Source organism: Mytilus galloprovincialis, chromosome 7 (assembly GCF_965363235.1).
Source record: "Mytilus galloprovincialis chromosome 7, xbMytGall1.hap1.1, whole genome shotgun sequence".
NCBI classification, from domain to species: domain Eukaryota; kingdom Metazoa; phylum Mollusca; class Bivalvia; order Mytilida; family Mytilidae; genus Mytilus; species Mytilus galloprovincialis.
The window spans coordinates 10,925,773-10,952,081 of record NC_134844.1 but is presented as its reverse complement, the minus strand read 5'-3'; the positions used below and the strand labels follow the sequence as shown (position 1 = coordinate 10,952,081).

Sequence of the window (26,309 nt, the reverse complement as noted above, 5' to 3'; positions counted from 1 at the left end):
GTTTGAAAGAATGTTGTTTCTAAAATTTCAGTGTTCAAATCTGTAGCAATATTGTGACATAGCACATTCATAATTGAATGTTAATCAAATCTAGCAATGGCATGGCACCATGGACACAACAAGTTTTCACAATATTTTTGTAATTCAAATTTTTCTCCCTTAAAAATTTAATAAAAATTGACAATATTAAATATAAAAAATGAAATTTGATAGATTTTAATTAAACTTGTGTTATATTATACATTGTAACATCTGGAGAAAAATCAATAAAATTCTAGGAACTGAAATCCAAAAGTTTTATATAGTAGACATTATTTTATAACTGTATCATATCAACCATTATGTGCAGCACATATTTACTTCTTGTTTCAATGTTTTCCTCTCTGGTTTTGGGACACAGTGGACAACAGAAAAATAATGCTGCAATGTCAGAAGAAAAACTTAGTCGGACGAAACGAGAGAATAGTTTCAATTTGTATAAAACTATTGAACTTATCATGAACTCACAGAAAGAATTGTATGATACCAAAACTCGTCACTTAGAAGCTCAAATTCAACAACAAAATGAAAGGATAGAAAAATTGACAAAAAACCTGGAAAAGAAATATGATAGCCTGGCTAAAGATATTGCTACTTCCAAACGCAATGAGATGTCTAAAAACATAGGATTTTCAGCTGGAGTTATGACCCATGTAATACTAAAACCTGATGAAATAGTTAAATTCAATGTAATCAAATCAAATGAAGGAAAAGCATACAATCCTGCTACAGGGATATTCTTGGTACCAATTAGTGGGACTTATATGTTCACAAGTACTATTCTAACTAAAGTTGGCTCTAGTTTGGAAGTTTGCATGAAAGTTAACCACCAAGGTTACATCATGTGTGTGTACCCTGTAGCTGTGAATGGTCTTAACAGTGCAACAAATTCTGTTGTCCTAAAACTAAAGAAAGGAGATCATGTTGTGATGACTAAAAATGGAAGTTATGGTCGAAAGCCATTCTATGTACATGGTAACAGCAGTTGGAGCACTTTTTCTGGATTTTTAATTCATACATAAGTAAATGAACCAATAAAGTTACAGGAAAACTTATGTTTTTTTAATTTAAAAAAAAAATCAACTAAAAATATTTTCTGAAAAATACCTGAAATATATTTGATTGTTTTCTCACAACAGATTTCTTAATGCCTGATAAACTTGGACATATTTAAATAAGTTAAAGTGTTGATTTTTAATCATAGTAAAGTGTTACCCTCTTTAATCAAACAAGACTTTACAATGGGTATATCCTACTTTTTTGTCTATCCTTAATTGGTATTAACCAAAAGAAAGTCAAGTCTTATTTGCATAGCCTGCCTCAATCAAATACAGGACTTTTGATGGTTATTTTCTACTTTCTTCCTTTTATAGCTGACTATGCGGTATGGGCATTGCTCATTGTTGAAGGCTGTACAGTGACCTATAGTTGTTAATTTCTGTATCATTTTGGTCTCTTGTGGAGAGTTGTCTCATTCGCAATCATACCACATCTTCTTTTTTTATATTTCTTGTCTAACATTAATTGATATTCAACTTGATCAAGTCAGGTTATCTGTTTTACTTGTTACAATGATGTTCTGACTGTAAAAGGTATTTTCTACTTCCATATAAAAACAGGGAGATTGTCAATGAGACAGCTATCCACCAGAGTTTAAATGATGGAATACAAGCAATCATGGGTCACTGTACTGCCTTCAACAATGAGAAAAAAAATCAAAAAAATGCAGACATATAAAAGTCAGTTGTAAATGGCTTCACTCAAATTTGTACAAAGTTAAAACAAGAGTGCACATGCTGAAATGTCTGGCCTTCTTTACTAATCATTGATATTATGTTGACAGTCCTTAATATAAAGCTTTACTACAACTATCACATCAATTTAACATCATACAAGAAAATGAGGTCAAGTTCAGATCAACCGAACTGGAAATACATGTACACCTTACAATCATTCCATACACCAAATATGTTTTAAATATAGATGACCTATTAAATAACAAAGAAACAAAATAAACCAGGAAAACTTAACATCGATCAATGAACCATGAAAATGAGGCCAAGGTCAGATGAACACTACCAGACAGACATGTACAACTTACAATCATTACATTTTCTAAATATAGTTGACCTTTTGCATGTGGTATCTAAGAAACAAACTAAAGCAGGAAAACTTAAGATTGACCAATGAACCATGAAAATGAGGTCATGGTTAGATGATAACTGCCAGACAGACATATACACCAAATATAGTTGACTTATTGCAAAAAGTATTAGAAAAACAGACCAAAAAAACTAAAAAACTAAAAATTAACAGTGAGCAATGCACCATAAAAATGAGGTCAATGTCATACAAGAGTGCACACGCTGAAATGTCTCGCCTTCTATACTAACCATTGATATTATGTTGATAGTCCTAAGTATAAAGCTAAGATTTATTACAACTGTCACATAAACTTAACATTAACCAAGATGACTAAACAAAGACCAATGAACCTTGAAAAAGAGGTCCAGGTCAGATGAACCATGCCAGGCAGACAGGTACAGCTAACAATGCTTCTATACAACATATATAGTTGACACATTACTTATAGTTTAAGAAAAATAGACCAAAACACAAAAACTTAACACTGTGCAATGAACCGGGAAAATGAGGTCACGGTTAAATAAAACCTGCTTGACTGACATAAAAGATCATAAAATATTTCCATACACCAAATATAGTTGACCTATGGCATATAGCATTAGATAAAAAGACCAAAACTCAAAAACTTAACTTTGACCACTGAACCATGAAAATGAGGTCAAGGTCACATGACATCTGCCCGCTGTCATGTACACTTAACAATCATTCCATACAACAAATATAGTAGACCTATTGCATATGGTATGAGAAAAATAGACCAAAACACAAAAATTTAACTATAACCACTGAACCATGAAAATGAGGTCAAGGTCAGATGGCACCTGCCAGTTGGACATGTACACCTTACAGTCCTTCCATACACCGAATATACTAGCCCTATTGCTTATAGTATCTGAGATATAGACTTGACCACCAAAACTTAACCTTGTTCACTGATCCATGAAATGAGGTCGAGGTCAAGTGAAAACTGTCTGACAGACACGAGGACCTTGCAAGGTACGCACATATCAAATATAGTTATCCTATTACTTATAATAAGAGAGAATTCAACATTACAAAAAATTTGAACTTTTTTTTCAAGTGGTCACTGAACCATGAAAATGAGGTCAAGGACATTGGACATGTGACTGACGGAAACTTCGTAACATGAAGCATCTATATACAAAGTATGAAGCATCCAGGTCTTCCACCTTCTAAAATATAAAGCTTTTAAGAAGTGAGCTAACGCCGCCGCTGTAGCCGCCGCCGCCGGATCACTATCCCTATGTCGAGCTTTCTGCAACAAAAGTTGCAGGCTCGACAATAAAACTGACATGTTAATTGTAAGCTATCTTCATACACCAAATATACTTGACCTATTGCATCCAGTATTAAAACATCAGACCAAAACACACCAACATAACTGTGATCACTGAACCATGAAAATGAGGTCAAGGTCAGATTACAACTGTCTGTTGGACATGTATACCTTAAAATCATTCCATGCACCAAATATAGTAGACCTATTGCATACAGTATTAGAAAAACAGACCAAAACACAAAAACTTAACAATAACTACTGAACTATGAAATTGAGGACAAGGTCAGATGACATCTGCTTGTTGGGTATGTAAACCTTACAATCATTCCATACACCAAATATAGGAGACATATTGCTTATAGTGTCTGAGATATGGACTTGACCACCCAAACTTGACCTTGTTCACTGATCCATGAAATGAGATCGAGGTCAAGTGAAAACAGTCTGATAAGAATACTTCTTTTTAAATAGTCACTGAACCATGCAAATGAGGTCAAAGACAATGGACATATGAAAGATGGAAACTTCATAACATAAGGTTATCTATATACAAGGTATGAAGGATCCAGGTCTTCCACCTTCTGAAATATTGAGCTTTTAAAAGGTTAGCTAACCCTGCCACTGCCGAATCAATTTCAGTATGTCGTTCTTTTTCTGCGACAGGTTCTATAATAAACCAACTAACATAAAAACAGTCAACCCTAAGCACTGATATGAGAGTACTCTCATTTACTGAAAGCTAGTCCAAAGCCAATTACAAATAATAAATAAATCATGTTTTCCCAGACTAAAGTTTCAATCAGTACACATACAACACTATTTATCCTTAATTAGGGTTGACCTTTATTAAAGCAGGTCATTTTATCAATCTTCTGAAATTCTACTTGATTTTATGTAATCAGTTGTGGTAACAACAGTTGGAGTATGTTTTCTAGATTTTTAATTCATACATAAGTAAATAAAGTTGGAGGAAAACAATAAAATATTTTTAATTTTGTCAACATATGTTCAAAGAAACCCTAAATAATGATTCATTGTGTTAAAACAGATTTCTGAATGCTTGTCAAAGTTACTTTAAAGTTAGTTGTTGATCTTTAATCAGGGAAACATTGACCAGTATCTGAGTGCTTTCATGAGGGAAACATTGACCAGTATCTGAGTGCTTTAATCAGTAGATTATTTTCTTCTTCCTTCTACAAGAATGGACCCTGGTCACCTATCTGATCAAATTATACTGAACTTTAAAATTTCCTTGTTCCTGTTCTATACATTTGAAAGAATTTACCCTTGTCACTTATTTTATCAGATTAAACTGGACTTATTTCCTTGTTCCTGCCCTTTACATCTAAAAGAATTGACTGTGGTCACCTATCTGATCAGATTATATACTAAATCTAAAATTTCCTCTTTCCTACCTTTTACTTCAATTAGGAAATGCCTCACTTTTCTTACTTGGGAATCCCATATTGTTCCCATGGTTGATAACTTGTCTTTCCTTATTGAGAATTGATTGACAACTCTCATCATATGATTTTTTCCCCCTCCCCTTAGGGATTCCAGGGACGACTCTCAAGTATATGCCTTACCTTTCCCCAGGGTGAATCCCAATATGGCTCCCAAGGTTTGGATGCCTTACCTTTCCCCATGGTGAATCCCAAGATGGCTCCCCAGGTTTGGATGACTTACCTTTCCCCATGGTGAATCCCAAGATGGCTCACCAGGTTTGGATGCCTTCCACAGGGCAAAGTCTATTGGACTTTTCTTCTCTGTAACTTTATCCTTAGACAGGTCACCTGTAGAATAAAACACACTGTGTACTGTGGATTCATTATTATTCTTTGGTTGATTTCATGGATACTCTATAAATGTAACTTTTGCCCAATCCACAAAAATAAATTAATCTACTTTATTCTTTAATTTTGTGTGTATCAATTTTTCAAATATTAAGGAAAATAATTTTTATACATGTATATGAAAAAAGTAAAATCACAAAAATACTGAACTTAGAGGAAAATCAATTCGGAAAGTCCATAATCACATGGCAAAATCAAATAACAAAACGCATCAAAAACGAATGGACAAGAACTGTCATATTACAACACATTGTTTTCTAAATGTCTGCATACAAGAAATAACATGCCTATAGAAAATGTTTACTTTGTTGAACATTTAAATTTAAAGTTTATATGTGTAGTTCTTGTTCTACAACTACACCTACAAAATCCATAAAAATTGGTATCATAGAAATAATAACAAATTCATAGTACTACAACAAATTATTTCAGCATTTTTCAGCCTATAAAGAAGTTTCATTTCAGATTTAACAATATTGACCAATCCCCTGAATTAAGATGAGGTTCCAATATGCTTAATGTTAGATATTTTATTTGGCGGGAGTGGGAGGGAATCGTAGAGAATTTTTTCCAATTAAATGTCAGATTATTGTAAATTGAGCCAATATGTTGTGTGCAAACATGAGGGCGGACAAGAACAAGACATAAATACATCTTATTCACTTTACCATTTTGGTTGAATGGTTTGAAGTATATAGATGGTGAAGTTCTTTAATATAACTCTAGAAATATTACATGCCATGTTTTTGATAAACGTCTCACTTTATTTAAAAAATCTATTCAAGAACAACAGACATGGCAAATTTCCTAATATATATTTTTATCAATACCTTCTCCTTCTGCTAAAGCCTTGGAATCTCCAACAGATTCTGGTACAAGTTTGGCGTAAAAATGTCCCTCACTCTGATCAAATGTAGGGGTATCAAAATAGACAGAGCCATTTGATTCATATCTGAAATGAGTAATGAAAAAAATACATAAAAAAGTGAATCATACTTCATTTTAAACATAAATATGCTATAGGACGTCAATGTCAGTGTTCATGGTGACATTTAATTACAAACATTAAGTATTTCCCCATTAATAAATTCAATACTGTAATTTACAAGAAAGAATGAATAAAATCCAGGATCAGCAAACCTATTACACCATAACATTTCTTAGGCTAATCTACAATAAAATATTTTTTTCTCCAGTATTTTTAAGTCATTCCATATATCAATTAATTTAACTCCCAAACCCCCTAAAGGTACCCCCCGGGTATAGAAATAAGTCCATGTTTCTCTGTAAGGGGTGTCTCTTAGGTGCTTGAGATGTTTGAAATGCAGTCCTGCCTGTTAAGAATGGGAACATTAAATCTGATGCCTAGTGTACCTTTCAAAACATGGTCTCATTTTCCATTTGAAATTGTTAATCTGTTTCCTCCTTGAATATGAATTAATTATTTTTGAAGGAACATTACACAACAAGAATTATTCATTAAATAATGTGCTAAAATCAATTATGATATTTACCCAAAGCCATTATCTATAATTTTCTGTACAAAAGTTATAATTTCTGGTATGTATTCACTAACTCTTGTTAACACATCTGCTGGTAAAACCTACAAAACAAAAAGTTACAATTTGTGAAACATCATTGTGGCACATATTTAATGCAATAGAATATAGTTATCTTCTTTAGTGATCATTCACAAAGTTACACAAACAGGTATATAATTTATTTGACTGTTGCAATGAATGACATTAATTTTTTTTTTAAATGCCAAATTCAGCAGCATAACTGTTGGAGTGATATATTTCAGAAGAGACCATGTGACCTTCTTTAATTCCCTTCTTGGAACTGATGTCTCCAAATGTTTGAAGTGCCATGTTAGTGAACAGAGCAGATTTGTAAGTTTTTACAGCTTGACATTGACAATGGACAACTTACTAACGCTTGTAACCATGAGTTGACCTCTAGATGTCATCTATGGTTATATTGGTTGTTGTTGGAATCCTGTCTCATTGTAGTACAAAATGTATATCATGAATTACATATCATGAATTACATTGAATTTTTATGAAACAACGGCATTGTCTTGGAATATTTATGACACAGAGTGCAAAGCTTTGTACATTATCAAATCTTACATTTAAAGCTTTCATGTCGCCATGGAACTGTTCTTCAAAAAATCTTGGCAGACTTGTAAATATAGAGTTATCTGTGACCTCTGACCCATGTAAACTATCCAACCAATCAGCAACAATGTCTCTGGAGGCTTCTAATAAGGCCTGGAATATAAAAAGGTCATAAATGTTCAAACGGCTAAGGTACTTCATTAAATTTATTCTGCAATCTACAAAGGAATTGTCCATTAGATTGACAAAAATTCTGTCTGCAGTAAAAAAGGTCTTCAGAAATACTGTGAAACTGTTTACTCAGGTAGTGGTATTAACCATATGTGGATTATAAGAACCAAGGAAGTAAGGAATAGTTGATCAGTATGCTGAGTTTATTATTGGCAACATATTTGATGAATTTGGAGGCAGACTTACAAACTGTCAGCATTTTTATGAGAACTAACTGTGCGCCTCTCCCTGCCAGCCTCTTTTTATTTCCACAAGAATCTGAGTTCATTTGGACACTTGTCAAAACAAGCGTTTTCTTAAAAGCTTCATATATCTATTCTGGCCTCTTATGCTGCTAGAAGCATTAAACTGTAATTTTCCTTATGGCCCTTGACCTAAGCTTTTTTGTCTTGAGAGTTTCACCTTGAAAGAACTTTTAAATAGTCTGCCATATCTTTATTTTAATAGCAGTTTAAATTAGGCTTGATTTACTCTTTTTTTTACACTTTTTAAAAATGTAAATACGATTTAGGTTTAATTAATTTTTGAAGGCCTTTTCCATATATCTGTATCCTATGGTCTTTGTATTGATAATAATTTCCTGTCCTGAAACCTTAATGTGTCTGACTAAATATTTAGTTTATATATATTTATATTTCTGTTAACAGAATCATGGCAGTTTTGACAACGTCATATAACCTTACTTTTCTAGCTTGCTGGATTTCATCTTGACCTTTGTTATTGACAACAGCCTCCAATGCTGTGAGTGCTTTATTGACCTTCTCCGACATTCTGTCATACATGGCTTTCTTATCTGGGTCAGTTTCTGTCCTCACTTTCTCAGCAAAGGGCTTCAAAAAGATCAGAAAAAGATTCAATATAAACGTACATTCATGAAAGTTGGATGCATAGGAGGAGAGAGAAGGTATTGCAGAGATTTCTTTCTGGAGAATAACATTGTTTCTCTAATTTTTGCGCTATTTTCACATTTCTTGATCGGTGTGAGAAAAATATTTCTACTCACTAGTGAAAAATCTGTTCTCAGCAAATGATTAATTGAAATTTGATTATGACGTCAAAATGTTTTGTTTTCTTCTGAATTTTTCTATTGTGACGTCAATAAAAAAGAGGACCATGCCTAATGACATTGCATATAAAGTACACAAGTTTCTGAAAATCTTTGAAAAAGAATGATAAATATTGTCAGAGAAACAGATTCCAACACTTAAACTCGTGTATTACCATATTTCTCAACCCTCGACAGTTAAATTTTAACTATTTAAAAATCTCGGCAAGCCTCACGCTTTAAATAATAAAATTTAACTGTCTCGAGTGGAGAAATATTGTACATTTGTAATACACTTGTTGCAGTTTAGGAATCTGTAATACAGCATCAGACAAATTCATAGCTTACTGTGGATTCATTATTATTCGTAGGATACCAATTTATGTGGATTTCTTGGGTACAGGTGAACCACAAATTTAAATGTTCAAAGAATGACAAATCTTCTAAAGTATTGTATGCAGACTTTTAGAAAACCACAAAATGAAATATCCATGAACATGTAAGTTTTCCTTAATCCACCAAAATTGATACCCACGAAAATAAATGAATCTACAGTATATCTAATTGATATGACCTATGTTGTCTTTGTTCTATAGATTATAATTCAATCTCTAGTTACCTTCATGGCCTCTAGAGTATCATCCATAATCCTTTTCCATGGGTGATTTTCTTCTACATATTTCTCAAACAAATAATTCTGTCTTGCTCTTTTGATAATCTACAACATACAAACATTTATTGTGATTGGACCAACATATAATTATATATATTTTTGTTATTCTTTACTTTTTCTTGTGTTGTTGATCATTTTTACTACTGCAGTTTTTTACCAAACCATTACAGTTTTTAAATTTAAAGCAAAAAACTTGAAAATAAAAAAAAAATGGGAATGTGTCCATAGGACACAGATGATTCCCCAGCTTCATATGTAAAGAAATCCTTCAGAACTCTTCTCAAGATGTCAAATGATATATAGGATCTCTCTCTCTGGAACACAATTTACCCCCCTCCCCTCTCTCTCTATACAGTACAAACCTTATCATCAATATCTGTGATATTCATACAGTAAAACACTTCATATTTAAAGTAATCCTGTAGAACTCTTCTTAAGATGTCAAATGATATATAGGATCTGTAATATAAATCAATTAATTGAAAAAAACAATTATGGAGTCAGAAAATACATGTACAGATACCAGGAATGTTATTAAGTATTTATATTTCAAAAGTTACTTTTGTGCTATCTGCATTTATAAAGTAGGTGTAAAAGAGTAGATTCAATAAGTTCCCAAAATGGACCAATCTAGTTTTAATATTAAGGTTGTCAGCAACTGCACTATGTTTCCTAAGAATACAGATGACATCAAAATCTCTACTTTTGACTTATTTGCTTGTAAATATTAAAGCTTTAAAAAAAAGTTGCACAACAATAGTTCCTTCCTTATGCAAAAGAAGTGCAAAAGTATCAAATACTTTGAAAAAAAATGAAAGATGATTTTCATCAGAAATAAGATAAAACAAAAATGTGTCCCCAGTACACAGATGGTCCACTCGCACTATCATTTTCTATGTTCAGTGTACCGTGAAATTGGGATCAGAACTCTAGTTTGACATTAAAATTAGAAAGATCATATCATAAGGAACATATATACTAAGTTTTAGGTTGATTGGACTTCAACTTCATCAAAAACAACCTCGACCGAAAACTTTAACCTGAAACTGGACAGACGAACGAACGAACGAACAGACGGATGGACGAACGCACAGACCAGAAAACATAATGCCCCTCTACTATCGTAGTTTGGGCATAAAAATATTGAAGGTACTAATTAACAATATAAAACCTGGCATGTCCCATATGAGAAGCATCATATACTGTTGGTCCACAGCTGTACCATAAAACATGTCTACCTTTCTGTGGGATGAATACTTCCTACAAATACAAATTAATCCACATGATGATGATATCACTAATAAGAGATGTAAACTCTACTCTTATTCTTCTTTGAAATAAATATATCAACACTGATATTTAAGAGATAACTGTATTTCATTTGAAGCTTAAGGGCATACAATACAGTTACAGGGGAGGTAATGACGTTGCTAACGTAAAATGCTATTTTAGCGACGTCAAACTGTGACAGACCGGGAAAAGATGCATTTTTCGACTGATTTTTATCATTCAAACTGATTTAATTTGAAAACGAGTGCATGGAGCCCTATTTCTTAAAACTACATTTTGTTTCATTTTGCCGGGAGATTATGTGAACCAAATTTTATACAACTGTAAATAGTGCAATTTTTTTAATGTTGATAAATATACAGCAAAAAAATACGTTTTTTTCTCAATTCATGACCATTTGATGAATATGAGTTATTTCTGAATAAAAAAAGCATAAGTTTTTTGAATACTTATAAAATACAGAAAATACAAATTATTTAACAAAAAACTATTTGTGTTTATCTTTTAAAACAAAAAAGTTATGGCTTTCTTTCGAAAGGGAAAATACGGCCACAAATCCGAATTTTGAGCAAATATACAAAATTTCGACCTCATTTAACTCAAAAAGTAGCACATGAAGGTATATTTTTTATTACATATTTGATTTAATCAGGCAAAAATTAGCCTATATGGAAATTTTCATCAAACTGTAAATACGGGATCAAAACTGTATCGTATGCCCTTAAAGGACGTCCATCGGTAGTTTTACTGTCGCAAATTCAGTTTACCTGGCGACGCATAGCAGAGATTTGCTCTAAATGTTTGGATTCAGAGTTATAATCCAAAAACTGCATTTTACCCCTATGTTCCTTTTTTGCAATGTCCGCCATCTTGGTTGGTGGGCAGGGTCATGGGACACATTTTTAAACTAGATACTCTAATAATGATTGTGGTCAAGTATGGTTAAATTTGGCCCAGTAGTTTCCGAGAAGAAGATTTTTGTAAAAGTTAACAGACGACGACAGATGACGACGGACACCAAGTGATGAGAAAATCTCACATTGCCCTGTGACCAGGACCAGGTGAGTTAATTTAAGGGAATAGATCTATGAGACAATAACCCAACAACAAAAATAATCAACAGACATCCATTTATAAATTATGGAAGAATTTCCATTTCACCAAGTGCACTTCAATCAAATCTGTGGAAAATCAAATTAATTGTAAATTTAAAGAGCATCAGTAACCAATTGAAGGTTCTGCAGGCTCATTTATGGTAAGTTATTGCCAAAACATTATTTACCTTTGAAACTCTAAGCAATTGGTCAACTTTATTCAGTGTATAGAGTTATTCTCAGGTGTAAATTCCCTTCTAACAAAGTTCATTTGGATCCTCAAATTTTAATTTTAATTTTGTTTATAAGTATCATTTGTTAATGGGTAATGTGAAATCACAAAAATACTCAACTCTGAGGAAAATTCAAAATGAAAAGTCCATAATCAAATGGCAAAATCTAAAGCTCAAACACATCAAATGAGTCATATTATTGACTTGGTACAGGCATTTTCTTATGTGGAAAATGGTGGATTGAATTAATGGATAATGTAAAATCACACCTTAATTTGGCATAAAAACCGAACCAACACATTACACATTACTGAGAACCTACTTCGTCAGACACTCTTAAATTTATATCTAATAACAAAATCTGGTATCTGATGAATCTTAACTGATTGTTTGACAACAATTCAAAAGTAGAATTGTCAATGATGGATCAACCAAATATACAAGGACGTGAAAGTTTAACTTAAAGAGATGAAATGAATATTCAGTATAACTAGTCGTAAAATCAACTCAAAATTATAGAAGAAAGGTAAGGGACATTTCTCTTCATTTTTTTTTAATTGATTTGTTTTATTAAGATTAATTTTCTAGTTTATATATTTATATTTTCTTAGATGTGTAGAAAATGTGTATTTGCAATTAAAATAATGAAATGTTTCAAGTTATGACAGCTTATGATTCATATCTGTGATAGCATTTATCTTGGGATATAATGCTTGATTTTATCTTTTTTCATCATTTATCTATAAAACAAAGTAAATTAAAAATGATGAAGTATTTTAACCCCATAATTAAAGAAAAGAAAAGTTATATATCAATACGACAGCAACACATTGACAATCTTAACTGTGTCAATTCAGTAATACATTCCAAAAATTGTTGCTATGTTTTTATCATTGAGAAAAATGAGACAGTATCAGGTTTACATTAACAAATACTTATAATTTCAGTAGTGTAAATGTTTTTAATTACAAGAAACAAATTCTGCATTTTTACAATTAATCACTAGTTCATAGTAATAAATGCACAAAATAATTTCTAACTTTACAGAGGGGGGATTGGAGGGGTCCAGATCCCAAAATTCCGGGCTTAAAAACATGAAATACTGAGATCCCGGACGTAAATAAATTTAAATCCCAAAATTCCAAAAAAGTATTCCTGAATCCCGAAAGGGTCTATTTCGAAATCCTGAGCTTAAAAACACACTATCCCGGAGTCCCATTAAAGGTCCTGTCCCTCCTCTTTACACTGTATCAACTTTCAGAATAAATATTTCAAGAGATCATAAGATCATTCTTCTGTTTGTTTTAAATTCCAGATCTGCAATCATGTTTAAAGTCATCTATAACTACAAAGCCTCCATAGATACAGCCATAAACCTTTCTGTCGGAGATAAGATATCAAATGTTGAAGATGTCGGTAATGGTTGGTCAATGGGACATAATGTGTCTAGTGGAAAAACAGGAACATTTCCAACTAGTTATATTGCCAAAAACTTGACATTCAAAGACAAGGTCAAAAGAATGTCAAGGGTCAGGAAGACCACTGACCAACTAGAGATAATGTATAAAGCCATATATGCATACCAAGCTGACACAGATACAGATATCAACCTTTCTGTCGGAGATACAATATCAAATGTTGAAGATGTCGGTAATGGTTGGTCAATGGGACATAATAAGTCAAGTGGAAAAACAGGAACATTTCCAACTAGTTATATTGCCAAAAACTTGACATTAAAGGACAAGGTCAAAAGAATGTCAATGGCGAAGAAGGCGACTGACACACTAGAAATTAAATTGAAAAACAAGAGCGAAGATACAGAGACTTTGGTTCCTCGGATCAAGGCCAAAATTCCTGATCATGTCTTACAAAGAAGACTAACTCGTGTTCCTGAACATTCTAATACTGTACAGAACAAAATTTCTAAAATTGTTCCAAAGCCGGTCAAATCCTTTGTCAACAGCAGCCGTGGAGATCACAGGATCGTGAAAGGCATCTTTGGGATATTTGGAGGTTTTATTGCCTGTGGAATCCTGTTTGTTCTCTTGAGATACAGTTATGAGTATTCTCTACAAATCTCTTGCTACATAACAATAGGATTTTCCCTCCCTATCTGTGCTGCACTAGCCATGTCTACACACATGAGATGTATCTTTTTACTAATGGTTCCCAACCTGTTTACTGGAAAAGGACGAGCTGTATTCATGTCCATTATATTTGCAATGTTACTTGCTGGTCCCGTAGTAAACATTGTATACAATGCAGAGCAAGCATCGCAATCAATGGCCTGCACCCAGGAACTGATCCATAACCAGACTTCCATCCTCAGAGGTCAACTAGAAGAACCAATCAGACTAATAGAGAGGCGAATTTATGAAGGCCTTGTCAAAATGAGGAACATAGCAAATTCTATCAAAAATGCTATTGCACCAGTCACTAATGCAGTTAAAGGTTTTGTCGATGGTCTCAACACAGCTAAAAATGCATTAAAAAATGCAGCTAAGGTATTAGTTTTATTTACTTTGCATCATCTTAGCAGCTAAAAATGAAGAAATAAAACAGAATTTGTCGTTGCTTTAATTTATTCAATTTATTTTTTGGTATTGATAAAAAAAAATGTATTTTCATAGATATTTGAGTCTAGGGTTTTGATCATTTCTACATTGACAAAAGCAACAGCAAATTTGTATTTCTTTCAGCTCTTGAATTTGCAATTCACCTATAACACAAAACAAGCCAGAAAACTATAGTATTTCATGAAATAAATAATGGTTCCTTCAGTCTTAATTATATAAAACACAGGCAAACTCAGTTTGAATAAATTGTTACCATATTTCTTCTAACTGTTTATATCATTTATCAAAGGATAATTCATTGGAAACATTTTTCCGTATTTTATTTTCCCTCCCTTTTAACTGTATTTCTGTGCTTTCTATCTTTCCTTCCAATTAAATACATTTCCAAAATTTCTAATTTTCCATCCCTGTTAATTGCATTTTTTAGCTTTCTATTTTTTTCCTCTCCATTACAAGTATTTCAAAGCTTTTGATTTTTTTTCCTTCCTTAGTAGAATAGTTTCCTAGCTTCCTTTTTTTCTCTTCCCCCTTCTATTACCAGTAAAAGTTCTATTTCTCCTCATTACTAGTAAAAGTTCTATTTCTCCTTATTAACAGTAAGTTCTTTTTCTCCTCATTACCAGTAAAAGTTCTATTTCTCCTCATTACCAGTAAAAGTTCTATTTCTCCTCATTACCAGTAAAAGTTCTATTTCTGCTCATTACCAGTAAAAGTTCTATTTCTGATCATTACCAGTAAAAGTTCTTTTTCTGCTCATTACCAGTAAAAGTTCTTTTTCTCCTCATTACCAGTAAAAGTTCTATTTCTGCTCATTACCAGTAAAAGTTCTATTTCTGCTCATTACCAGTACAAGTTCTATTTCTCCTCATTACCAGTAAAAGTTCTATTTCTGCTCATAACCAGTAAAAGTTCTTTTTCTGCTCATTACCAGTAAAAGTTATTTTTCTGCTCATTACCAGTAAAAGTTCTTTTTCTGCTCATTACCAGTAAACGTTCTTTTTCTCATTACCAGTAAAAGTTCTATTTCTGCTCATTACCAGTAAAAGTTCTATTTCTGCTCATTACCAGGAAAAGTTCTATTTCTCCTCATTAACAGTAAAAGTTCTATTTCTGCTCATTACCAGGAAAAGTTCTATTTCTCCTCATTAACAGTAAAAGTTCTATTTCTGCTCATTACCAGTAAAAGTTCTATTTCTGCTCATTACCAGTAAAAGTTCTATTTCTGCTCATTACCAGTAAAAGTTTGATTTCTCCTCATTACCAGTACAAGTTCTATTTCTGCTCATTACCAGTAAAAGTTCTATTTCTGCTCATTACCAGTAAAAGTTCTATTTCTCCTCATTACCAGTACATGTTCTATTTCTGCTCATTACCAGTACAAGTTCTATTTCTGCTCATTACCAGTAAAAGTTCTATTTCTCCTCGTTACCAGTAAAAGTTCTTTTTCTCCTCATTACCAGTAAAAGTTCTATTTCTCCTCATTACCAGTAAAAGTTCTTTTTCTCCTCATTACCAGTAACGTTCTTTTTTTGCTCATTACCAGTAAAAGTTCTATTTCTGCTCATTACCAGTACAAGTTCTTTTTCTCCTCATTACCAGTAAAAGTTCTATTTCTGCTCATTACCAGTAAAAGTTCGATTTCTCCTCATTACCAGTAAAAGTTCTACTTCTCCTCATTACCAGTAAAAGTTCTATTTCTGCTCATCACCAGAAAAGTTCTATTTCTGCTCATTACCAGTAAAAGTTCTTTTTCTCCTCATTACCAGTACAAGTTCTTTTTCTCCTCATTACCAGTAAAAGTTCTTTTTCTCCTCATTACCAGTACAAGTTCTTTTTCTCCTCATTACCAGTAAAAGTTCTATTTCTGCTCATTACCAGTAAAAGTTCTATTTCTGCTCATTACCAGTAAAAGTTCTATTTCTGCTCATTACCAGTAAAAGTTCTATTTCTCCTCATTACCAGTACAAGTTCTATTTCTGCTCATTACCAGTACAAGTTCTATTTCTCCTCATTACCAGTAAAAGTTCTATTTCTGCTCATTACCAGTAAACGTTCTATTTCTCCTTATTAACAGTAAGTTCTTTTTCTCCTCATTACCAGTAAAAGTTCTATTTCTCCTCATTACCAGTAAAAGTTCTATTTCTCCTCATTACCAGTAAAAGTTCTATTTCTGCTCATTACCAGTAAAAGTTCTATTTCTGATCATTACCAGTAAAAGTTCTTTTTCTGCTCATTACCAGTAAAAGTTCTTTTTCTCCTCATTACCAGTAAAAGTTCTATTTCTGCTCATTACCAGTAAAAGTTCTATTTCTGCTCATTACCAGTACAAGTTCTATTTCTCCTCATTACCAGTAAAAGTTCTATTTCTGCTCATAACCAGTAAAAGTTCTTTTTCTGCTCATTACCAGTAAAAGTTATTTTTCTGCTCATTACCAGTAAAAGTTCTTTTTCTGCTCATTACCAGTAAACGTTCTTTTTCTCATTACCAGTAAAAGTTCTATTTCTGCTCATTACCAGTAAAAGTTCTATTTCTGCTCATTACCAGGAAAAGTTCTATTTCTCCTCATTAACAGTAAAAGTTCTATTTCTGCTCATTACCAGGAAAAGTTCTATTTCTCCTCATTAACAGTAAAAGTTCTATTTCTGCTCATTACCAGTAAAAGTTCTATTTCTGCTCATTACCAGTAAAAGTTCTATTTCTGCTCATTACCAGTAAAAGTTTGATTTCTCCTCATTACCAGTACAAGTTCTATTTCTGCTCATTACCAGTAAAAGTTCTATTTCTGCTCATTACCAGTAAAAGTTCTATTTCTCCTCATTACCAGTACATGTTCTATTTCTGCTCATTACCAGTACAAGTTCTATTTCTGCTCATTACCAGTAAAAGTTCTATTTCTCCTCGTTACCAGTAAAAGTTCTTTTTCTCCTCATTACCAGTAAAAGTTCTATTTCTCCTCATTACCAGTAAAAGTTCTTTTTCTCCTCATTACCAGTAACGTTCTTTTTTTGCTCATTACCAGTAAAAGTTCTATTTCTGCTCATTACCAGTACAAGTTCTTTTTCTCCTCATTACCAGTAAAAGTTCTATTTCTGCTCATTACCAGTAAAAGTTCGATTTCTCCTCATTACCAGTAAAAGTTCTACTTCTCCTCATTACCAGTAAAAGTTCTATTTCTGCTCATCACCAGAAAAGTTCTATTTCTGCTCATTACCAGTAAAAGTTCTTTTTCTCCTCATTACCAGTACAAGTTCTTTTTCTCCTCATTACCAGTAAAAGTTCTTTTTCTCCTCATTACCAGTACAAGTTCTTTTTCTCCTCATTACCAGTAAAAGTTCTATTTCTGCTCATTACCAGTAAAAGTTCTATTTCTGCTCATTACCAGTAAAAGTTCTATTTCTGCTCATTACCAGTAAAAGTTCTATTTCTCCTCATTACCAGTACAAGTTCTATTTCTGCTCATTACCAGTACAAGTTCTATTTCTCCTCATTACCAGTAAAAGTTCTATTTCTGCTCATTACCAGTAAACGTTCTTTTTCTGTTCATTACCAGTAAAAGTTCTTTTTCTCCTCTTTTATCAAATTTCCAGGCTATGTATTTTTTCCAACTATCAAATGTATTCAATGATTTCTTTTTTATTCTCCCATTTTCATATATTTCTACTCTCTGTTATTTCCTTCACGTTAAATGATCTCCTCCCTTTATAATGTTTTTAATACTTTGCATTTTCCCCAGGAATGTAGTAAAGGAGTGGAAAAGGCCCAGTCTGAATGTGAGAGGGGAATAAACTTTGCTAAAAATAAGTGTGAAGAAGAACTTAAAAGGGTAGACCCTTCAAATAAAGTCATCAAATTTGGTAACGACGTAGCCAGAACTGGGGAAAACGTTGTGAGGAAAATAGAAAGAACTGGGGATTCAGTTGTTAGGACATTAGGAGGGATTTTTAGATTTGGAAAAAAAAGGAAAAGAAGGAGGGCTATGACAGAGGAAGAGAAAAATGCAATAGAGTTAGCTAAACAGCTGATGGAACAAGAAACACCATTACAAAGATATGGTGATTACCTTAACTCTCACAATGATGAAACAATAACCAATAACACCAGACTGCATAACCAACATGCACTGAAAAGGTAAACATACAAAGCATGCACTGAAATGGTAGGGATAGAGAATACACATAAATGTACCTTGATCTATAATGTTTTTCTATTATGAACTGGTACTTAGAGAGTTGTCTCATTGGCACTCATGCCACATCTTCCTATATCTATAAACCCCATGCACTGAAATAATAGGTTAGATAATAAAAATAATCATCAACATGTGGTGAAATGGTAGGGTTAGATAATAAACATAAACCCCATGCACTGAAATGGTAAGTTAGAGACAAACATAAGCAGCATGCTCTGAAAAAGTAGGTTCAAGAAAACAAACATAAACACCATGCACTTAAGAGTTTCAATTCAGACAGAATAAACACATATCAGTATGAAGAAGAAAAGCACTAGTGAACTTAAAGCATCATTTATTCTTTACCCTGAATGAATTTTTTTTCCAATACTCAGCAACAAAATTTGTTTTGATATAGGGCATTAAAAGGACCAATTTATTAACTCTGCCATATTCAAATATGTTTGTACAGAATTAAGACATTATACCTGTTGCCTTTGTTATATAATTTTACCCCCTATTTGTTTGGTTTAAGTGTTTATTAAAGTATGTATCAAAGAGCTAAATACAAAAAAGTGTCCAAAAATAAGTTACCGTAAATTACAGTACTTTATTGATTAATGATGGATATTTGTTTCCTTTGTAGGTCAAAGAGAGGTTTTTTGCATGAGTTATGTATCGTTCTAAATATTGGGGCTGTTTGTAAAGTTGTACAAGTAGGAAATTATGTTGCCTGTAAACCTCTAAAATTCATAGCACATATCATAGAAGTAGCTAATAATGAGATAAATTCCTTCTTAGATGGGATCACCTCCTTCTTCTCATTCGATTTTGAAGGAGGTTTCGATGCTGATGGGAAAATCAATTCCTCAAAAACAGCAGCACAAATCATTTCCCAAGTTAAAGAGGACATACAGTCAAGAACTAAATGGATTCTAACAGTATCTGGTATAGTCAGTAACGTTCTCGTCATCACTCTATTGTTATTATTTCTTAAGTCAATCTTCTATCTTAAGAAGTTTCTCAGTAAGGATAGTTATGACAATATCTACATTTCAAAAGCTTTTAAGACTTACGACCAGCAATGCAAGGAACAGGGAAAACCATCAGTTTTACCGCTGAAGAGAAAAGAATGCAGAAACTACGCTGACACTCGTTCACCATGGCTATCATCGAAAGAAATAGATCATGCTAAAACTGGTATTACTAAAATTGGAATTCATATCTTGATAGCTACTGTAATCATTTTCTTTGACTATGTCCTTTATTTTGTTTTGAAGCTCATTGATCGCTTTGGTAACCTGAATATAAATATCGGTGGCACCAGTTCTCTGAGTGTATCTGTAGAGGGCAGTGGATTTATTTCAGCATTTTTGAGAGCGTTCCTAGGCACTGTTGAATTGGATTCTGACTTTGGTGTTGAGTTTAACCTAACAACTTGTATCCCAACTCCCAGTAAACCAGATGATGATAATATCTATAAGTTTAGTTTTCTTTACTTCTTTGCATTTGTGTTCCTTATAATGCAGGCTTATGGTTTACGTTTACGAAGGAAAATTGTAACATTCTTCTATCCAGAACGAGATATTGAGAGGATAAAATATCTTCACGAGAAAATACAACACCAGAGAAAATCTCTGATGAATTGGCTGACTCAGCATGTCATATCTCGTAACAAGCAATTCCATATGGAAAATCGTATATCTTTCCGTGGATGGATGAAATACCGATGTCCAATATTTGCTAAATGCTTTTGCCCTTGTCTCGCATATAAGACATGCATCAGCTGTGAAAATAAGGATGACGGTAAAATTAGATTCCATCGGTGTGATAAATGTCAATCTAATTACTGTGAAGAATGTTTTGGAGATATGAATTACAGTTGTCTCATTTGTAAAACTGAATCAAACATATCTAAACCTTAGTCTAATACATGTATATATCAACATTCTGTCATGAATGCAGATCTTGAAGTGTAAATAATAAATATCATTTTTATAAACCTGTTATATTTTTTAACAAAAAATGTACTTTGAAAAATAAAAATTTGTAGAGAAATTGTCCTTTCTCTTTTTAATAATAGCAAACCAACAGTACAATTAACTACCAGACAGTGCAATTAACTCAATTTGAAACATACCAAATTACCAAACAATAGACACTGTATTTGACCAATTAATAAGGGTGAGAGGAAGGGACAAAAACACAAAATCAAAATATTCTTTAGACAGTTTTGAACCTGCATTCTTATAAACTCATTGGACATAATATAATATAAAAAGATGGAGTATGATTGCCAATGAGACAAATATCCACCAAAAACCAAATGATTAAGATGTCAACAACCATATATCACCAGTCAGCCTTCAACAATGAGCAAAACACACTCAGCATAGTCTGCCAATAAAACACCCTTTATTGACAAAATGTGGAACATTAATATTCATTTAACCAACATAATGGAGGATGTTCTCAGATTCTATCAAACAAAGCATATAGTTATGCTTATTTTGTAGATCAAATTATCATTTCATAGGTCAGTGTGAGTTTGGTTGTTTTCTAGGAATTGATAAATTTTCTAATCTTTATCTCATTTCCTTGAAAGAATTTAAGGGAAAAGAGCCATTTCCTACAAGCAAAGCAGTTGCGGTTTCAGTTTGTTACCCGGATTTGTTTTCTCCTCAATTTATTTATGACTTTTCAACAGCGGTATACTGCTGGTCCTTTATTAATATATATTTCCATGTCATTTGGGTATATTGCTGGTCCTTTATTAATATCTATTTCCATGTCATTTGGTTATGTCGCATAAGATTTATTTTCTCTTTTATTTGGGGTTTTTATCCTCTGAACCACAATTCAAATAAGAGACATTTTATTTTTAAATAAAAAAGTATTCTGTGATGCATTGTGGGTAATACTTTTAGCAGAATACATCAAAACTTTTCAATATACTGACAACCACCTAAAAAAATTGAAAACAACACTTTAAATAAATTTTATGCATTGGAAAAGCTTCTCTGCCTTCAACTTTATCAGGAATGCACAGTGCCACAGATTTAAGAGAATAGATTTCCTAAACAATGGAAATTCAGCCAGTGATGTGACGTTATTTTCATTTTAAGTACCCAAAATATCTCCCATAATTCTGGATAAGTTTTGAAACAGCTAATTGGTAGATTTTGCCAAGTATATTGAACAGGATTGATGGAAGTTCATTTAGATTACCAAAAACAGATCTCCTCAAAAGTTGATGCTAATGTCCTTGAATGTACTGATTGCATGGCACTCATCCTCATATTTCCTTGTGAATGACATTTTCTCAAATGTTGTGTTGTCCCTTTCTGTTACTCATCTTATTTGTCCCTCTTGATGAGTTAAGTCTATTGAAGGATGCATTGTGATTTTTGGAATCGTAGTTGAGTGATTGACAATTTGATGACATTGAAATCATGCTCTCCAACAATACCCCAAGGGTTGACTCTGGCATAGAATATTTTTATGTCTGGCACTTAGACCTGGTATGGGACTTCAATTTGGAATTGCAAGATATCTAAACGTATAGCAATGTAAAGTCACAATTGGACCATACATGCCCAATGGATTTTTTTTCTTTAAAATTGTAAAGTTTCTTGTTTTAATCAGAAAACAGAAATTGAAAAGTTTATAAATTTTCTGTGGCACAAGCAAATGACAAGGAAATAGATATAAACAGCTTTGTTTATAGGGAATGGCTCTTTTCCTTTAAGTCATATATATATATGCAACATACAATAAAATTTAAATTGATTACTTCATATTCAAAATTTGTGTATCAGAAAAACAGAATATTATCTTACTAAAATCTGATAACAACTATTATGGTGGTTAAACGGACATGATTTTTTACTTTTTATCAATTTAAGGCCTTTTTAATTTAGAGCTGACTATTATTTAGTTTTGAATTTGATTGAAGACAAAGTAAGTTATATGTATAATTCCAATCCCCCCTCCCCCTTGGCGAATTATTTGGGGTTTACCTGTCAATCTAACATTTTTCAATTTAAAGTGTGTTGTTTCAGTGAATAAATACAATAGCTAGTTTTCTTTTTGAAATTTATTCAATGGAACCTTTACATCTCTCAATTTTTAGTTACACAAAATAATAAAATCCTACTGAATATAGAAAACATGTATCAATACTCAATAATGACACATATTGTAAGAGCAAAAATACTGATTACACAATTATGCCAAATACAGCCAAATATAAGACAACTGAAGCACAAAAATATGGATTTAATTTGCTCAGTACAGAAAAAAAGATTCTTGTAAAACAATTTTTAGCAGTGAACAAAACTACATATGTCCAAAGTCATCCAACAACAGACATTTCCAAATCACTCATGAAGAGTAAGAGGGACATACTAAGATGAGTATGCGATATTTAAGAGACATTAATAAAACATTTAAGCAAATTTAACTCAACTATGAAATATATGCCTTGGAGACATAAATAAAGCATTTAACAGTTTTGTACTATACAAGAAAACTATTTAAATTTAATGATGTACAATGAATGCTTTTACATAACTATTGTCCTTTGTGTGGTTTATTCAGTGGGACATTAAAATGCTTTTTGAAATTTTGTCAGAAATCAACTTTTAATGTTTGAATCACTGTTTACATTAATAGATTGAAAATATGTTTTTATCTTGTTTTGGGAGTTAACACATGTATTTTCCACCCAAAAAAAGGAGAAAAGGGTGTGTGTGTGTGTGGGGGTGTTGGACTGGGCACATTGACCCTAAATTCAGCTCGGTTGTCGAGCTGACTGTTTATACAGTTATAAGTATTTAGAACTGTTTATACAGTTATAAGTATTTAGAAGATACTTTATTATTCAGCGTCATAGATATGTTTCTAGTGGATCGCCCCACTGGCAAATCGCCCCACACATAATCGCCGCACTTTTTCACAAACTCGCCCCACTTTCTTAAAAAATCGCCCTACTCTTGTTTACCAACTCGCCCCACTTATGAAAAAGGGTAAAATACCATTGCAAATAAGGTCTACAAACTCGCACAACTCATGACAAATAGATAAATCACGATGAATTTATAAGTGCCAACTCGTCCACTTATGAAAAAAGATGCAATCCCGTTGTATATCTATGTCCCTGTCCCACTTCAATACCTATGAAAACTTATTGAAGTGCTATAAAATCAAATTGATGTTAACTGAAATCCTTCAACTGTATGATTATTATACAATAGACAACTTTCAAGTTTGCTGATGCATTTCTGTCAAAAATTTTTGTTTTAGTTTACGTCAATTGTGCGTTTAGGAGTACGAAAATGTATTTGCAATTATATTTTAAGAATGTTAAACATCATTTGATTTAAAAATAATGATTTTATAAATTTCGGGGTTTTTGTATTCTTTGTAGATTAGTTTTCATTAAAGTGGGACTAGTTAGTAGACTTGGAAAAATATATATTGAAGTAAATTTTACCTTTTTTCAATAAGTTGGCGAGTTCACACGGGAAAAATTAAATGGATTTAACCCTTTTCACAAGTGGGTCGATTTTTTAAAAAGTGGGGCGAGTTGGTAAACCAGTTTGGGGCGATTTTTTTAAAAGTGGGGCGAGTTGGTGAAAAAGTGGGGCGTTTTGCCAGTGGGGCGATTTGTCCTGCTTCCTTTCTAGTGCTATGTTGTTTTTTTTTAAATCTTTGTAATTGAAAGATCACACTTCTAAATTTAAAGTCAAAAGTATACCCTATTTCAACGTTTTTTAAACTTTTGAACAGTGGTATACTACTGTTGCCTTTAAGATACAATATGTTGACAAACGGAGGGTTAGTGCCATGTCATCAGTACATTTTTTAATCCTAGCATCATCTCCTGAGGAGACCTGTATTTGGTCTGTACTAGATAAATATTGGTGCCAATATCCAACATATCCTTATTTAACAGTGGCAATCTAAATGTACTTCCATCAGTCCTGGCCAACTTTCTTTGCAGAACCTACCAAGTAGCTGTTTCAAAATCCAAAGGATTATGTGAGATTACATAGTTAATACCTAAAAATCAAAATGACATGATGTCCAGTCATTGGCTGAATTTCCATTGTTTAGGAGGTTGTTAGCATATAACAAAATGTTAATGAATTCTCTTGAAAATAATACCCACAATGCATAACATTCTGAAGCAGCTTATTACATTGATTTGTAATATATTCTTTTGAATATATATGAAATATTTATGACTGTTTACATTAATAGATTGAAAATATGTTCTTATCTTGTTTTTGGAGTTAACACATGTATTTTCCACCCAAACATTAAACATGCAAGATTCAATTCATGAATGATAAATTCAAATATCAGCAATGAAATATATCTAATAACTTTATGTTTAAAATTGTAAGGTACTCTCTTACTTGATTTAAGATAAAAACAAGAATGTGTCCCCAGTACATGGATGCCCCATCCGCACTATCATTTTCTATGTTTAGTGGACCGTGAAAATGGGGGGAAATCTCCAATTTGGCATTAAAATTGGAAGGATCATATCAAAGGGAACATGTGTACTAAGTTTCAAGTTGATTGAACTTCAACTTCATCAAAAACTACCTCGACCAAAAACTTTAACCTGAAACGGGACAGACGAAAGGATGGAAGAACAAACAGACGTTCAGACAAGAAAACATAATGCCCATAAATGGGGCATAAAAACAAAAACAATACAAGTTTATAAATTTTCTGTTGCATCATCAAATGACCAAGAAATAGATTTACACAGATTCAGATTCAATGGTTTATTATAGTCTCACCACAAGTTTATAAATTTACTGTGGCATAATCAAATGACCAAGAAATAGATTTACACATATTCAGATTCTATTATAGTCTCACCACATACATACAAGTATTATAACACAATATAATATTAAATACACAGTATATAAATTTAGAATGTTTGTGCCATTCTTAAAAGAACTATGAGAGACTGTTTAATATAGTTATCAAAAGTACCAGGATTATAATTTTATACGCCAGACGCGCGTTTCGTCTACATAAGACTCATCAGTGACGCTCAGATCAAAATAGTTAGAAAGCCAAATAAATACAAAGTTGAAGAGCATTGAGGATCAAAAATTCCTAAAAGTTGTGCCAAATATGGCTAAGGTAATCTACTCCTGGGGTAAGAAAATCCTTAGTTTTTCGAAAAATTCAACAATTTCTCACAGCTTTCTGTAGCACAATCTAATGACCAGGAAATAGATATAAACAGCTTTGTTTATAGGGAATGACTCTTTTCCTTTAAGTCTTCCTCAGGAAATGAGATAAAGCTCCAAATATTTGTCCATTTTCTAGAAAATAATTCAATAAACACTCAAAGTTTTCTTTGAAAAGTGAGATTATAACAGATCATATAATTTCTCCTAGAAAAACAACCCTATTCTGAGGAACGACATATTAATTAATAACTTCATAAACAAAATTTGAGTTTAGCACAACTATATGTGTCTTAATTGAATTTGAAAAAAAACTCCCTT

At 32.5% G+C, this 26,309-nt stretch overlaps 2 protein-coding genes across 2 annotated transcripts in view; one reads left to right on the top strand and one right to left on the bottom strand.

Annotated features, from left to right (window-relative positions):
• The window catches only part of LOC143082286 (cysteine--tRNA ligase, cytoplasmic-like), a 193,836-nt gene that overhangs the window by 24,981 nt on the left and 142,546 nt on the right, over positions 1-26,309 (bottom strand). Inside the window, exons 4-11 of the mRNA XM_076257906.1 lie at positions 10,578-10,666; positions 9,769-9,865; positions 9,353-9,451; positions 8,372-8,518; positions 7,470-7,610; positions 6,852-6,940; positions 6,168-6,289; positions 5,171-5,277 (exon numbers count right to left, since the gene is read on the bottom strand). Coding sequence (XP_076114021.1) covers positions 5,171-5,277; positions 6,168-6,289; positions 6,852-6,940; positions 7,470-7,610; positions 8,372-8,518; positions 9,353-9,451; positions 9,769-9,865; positions 10,578-10,666 — 891 coding nt within the window. The remainder of the gene's footprint in view (positions 1-5,170; positions 5,278-6,167; positions 6,290-6,851; positions 6,941-7,469; positions 7,611-8,371; positions 8,519-9,352; positions 9,452-9,768; positions 9,866-10,577; positions 10,667-26,309) is intronic.
• On the top strand, positions 12,434-20,770 carry LOC143082285 (DC-STAMP domain-containing protein 2-like). Its single transcript, XM_076257905.1, has 4 exons — positions 12,434-12,549; positions 13,339-14,527; positions 18,334-18,728; positions 19,415-20,770. Exons 2-4 carry the CDS (start codon positions 13,349-13,351, stop codon positions 20,691-20,693), a joined length of 2,853 nt encoding a protein of 950 aa, XP_076114020.1. The 5' UTR covers positions 12,434-12,549; positions 13,339-13,348; the 3' UTR covers positions 20,694-20,770.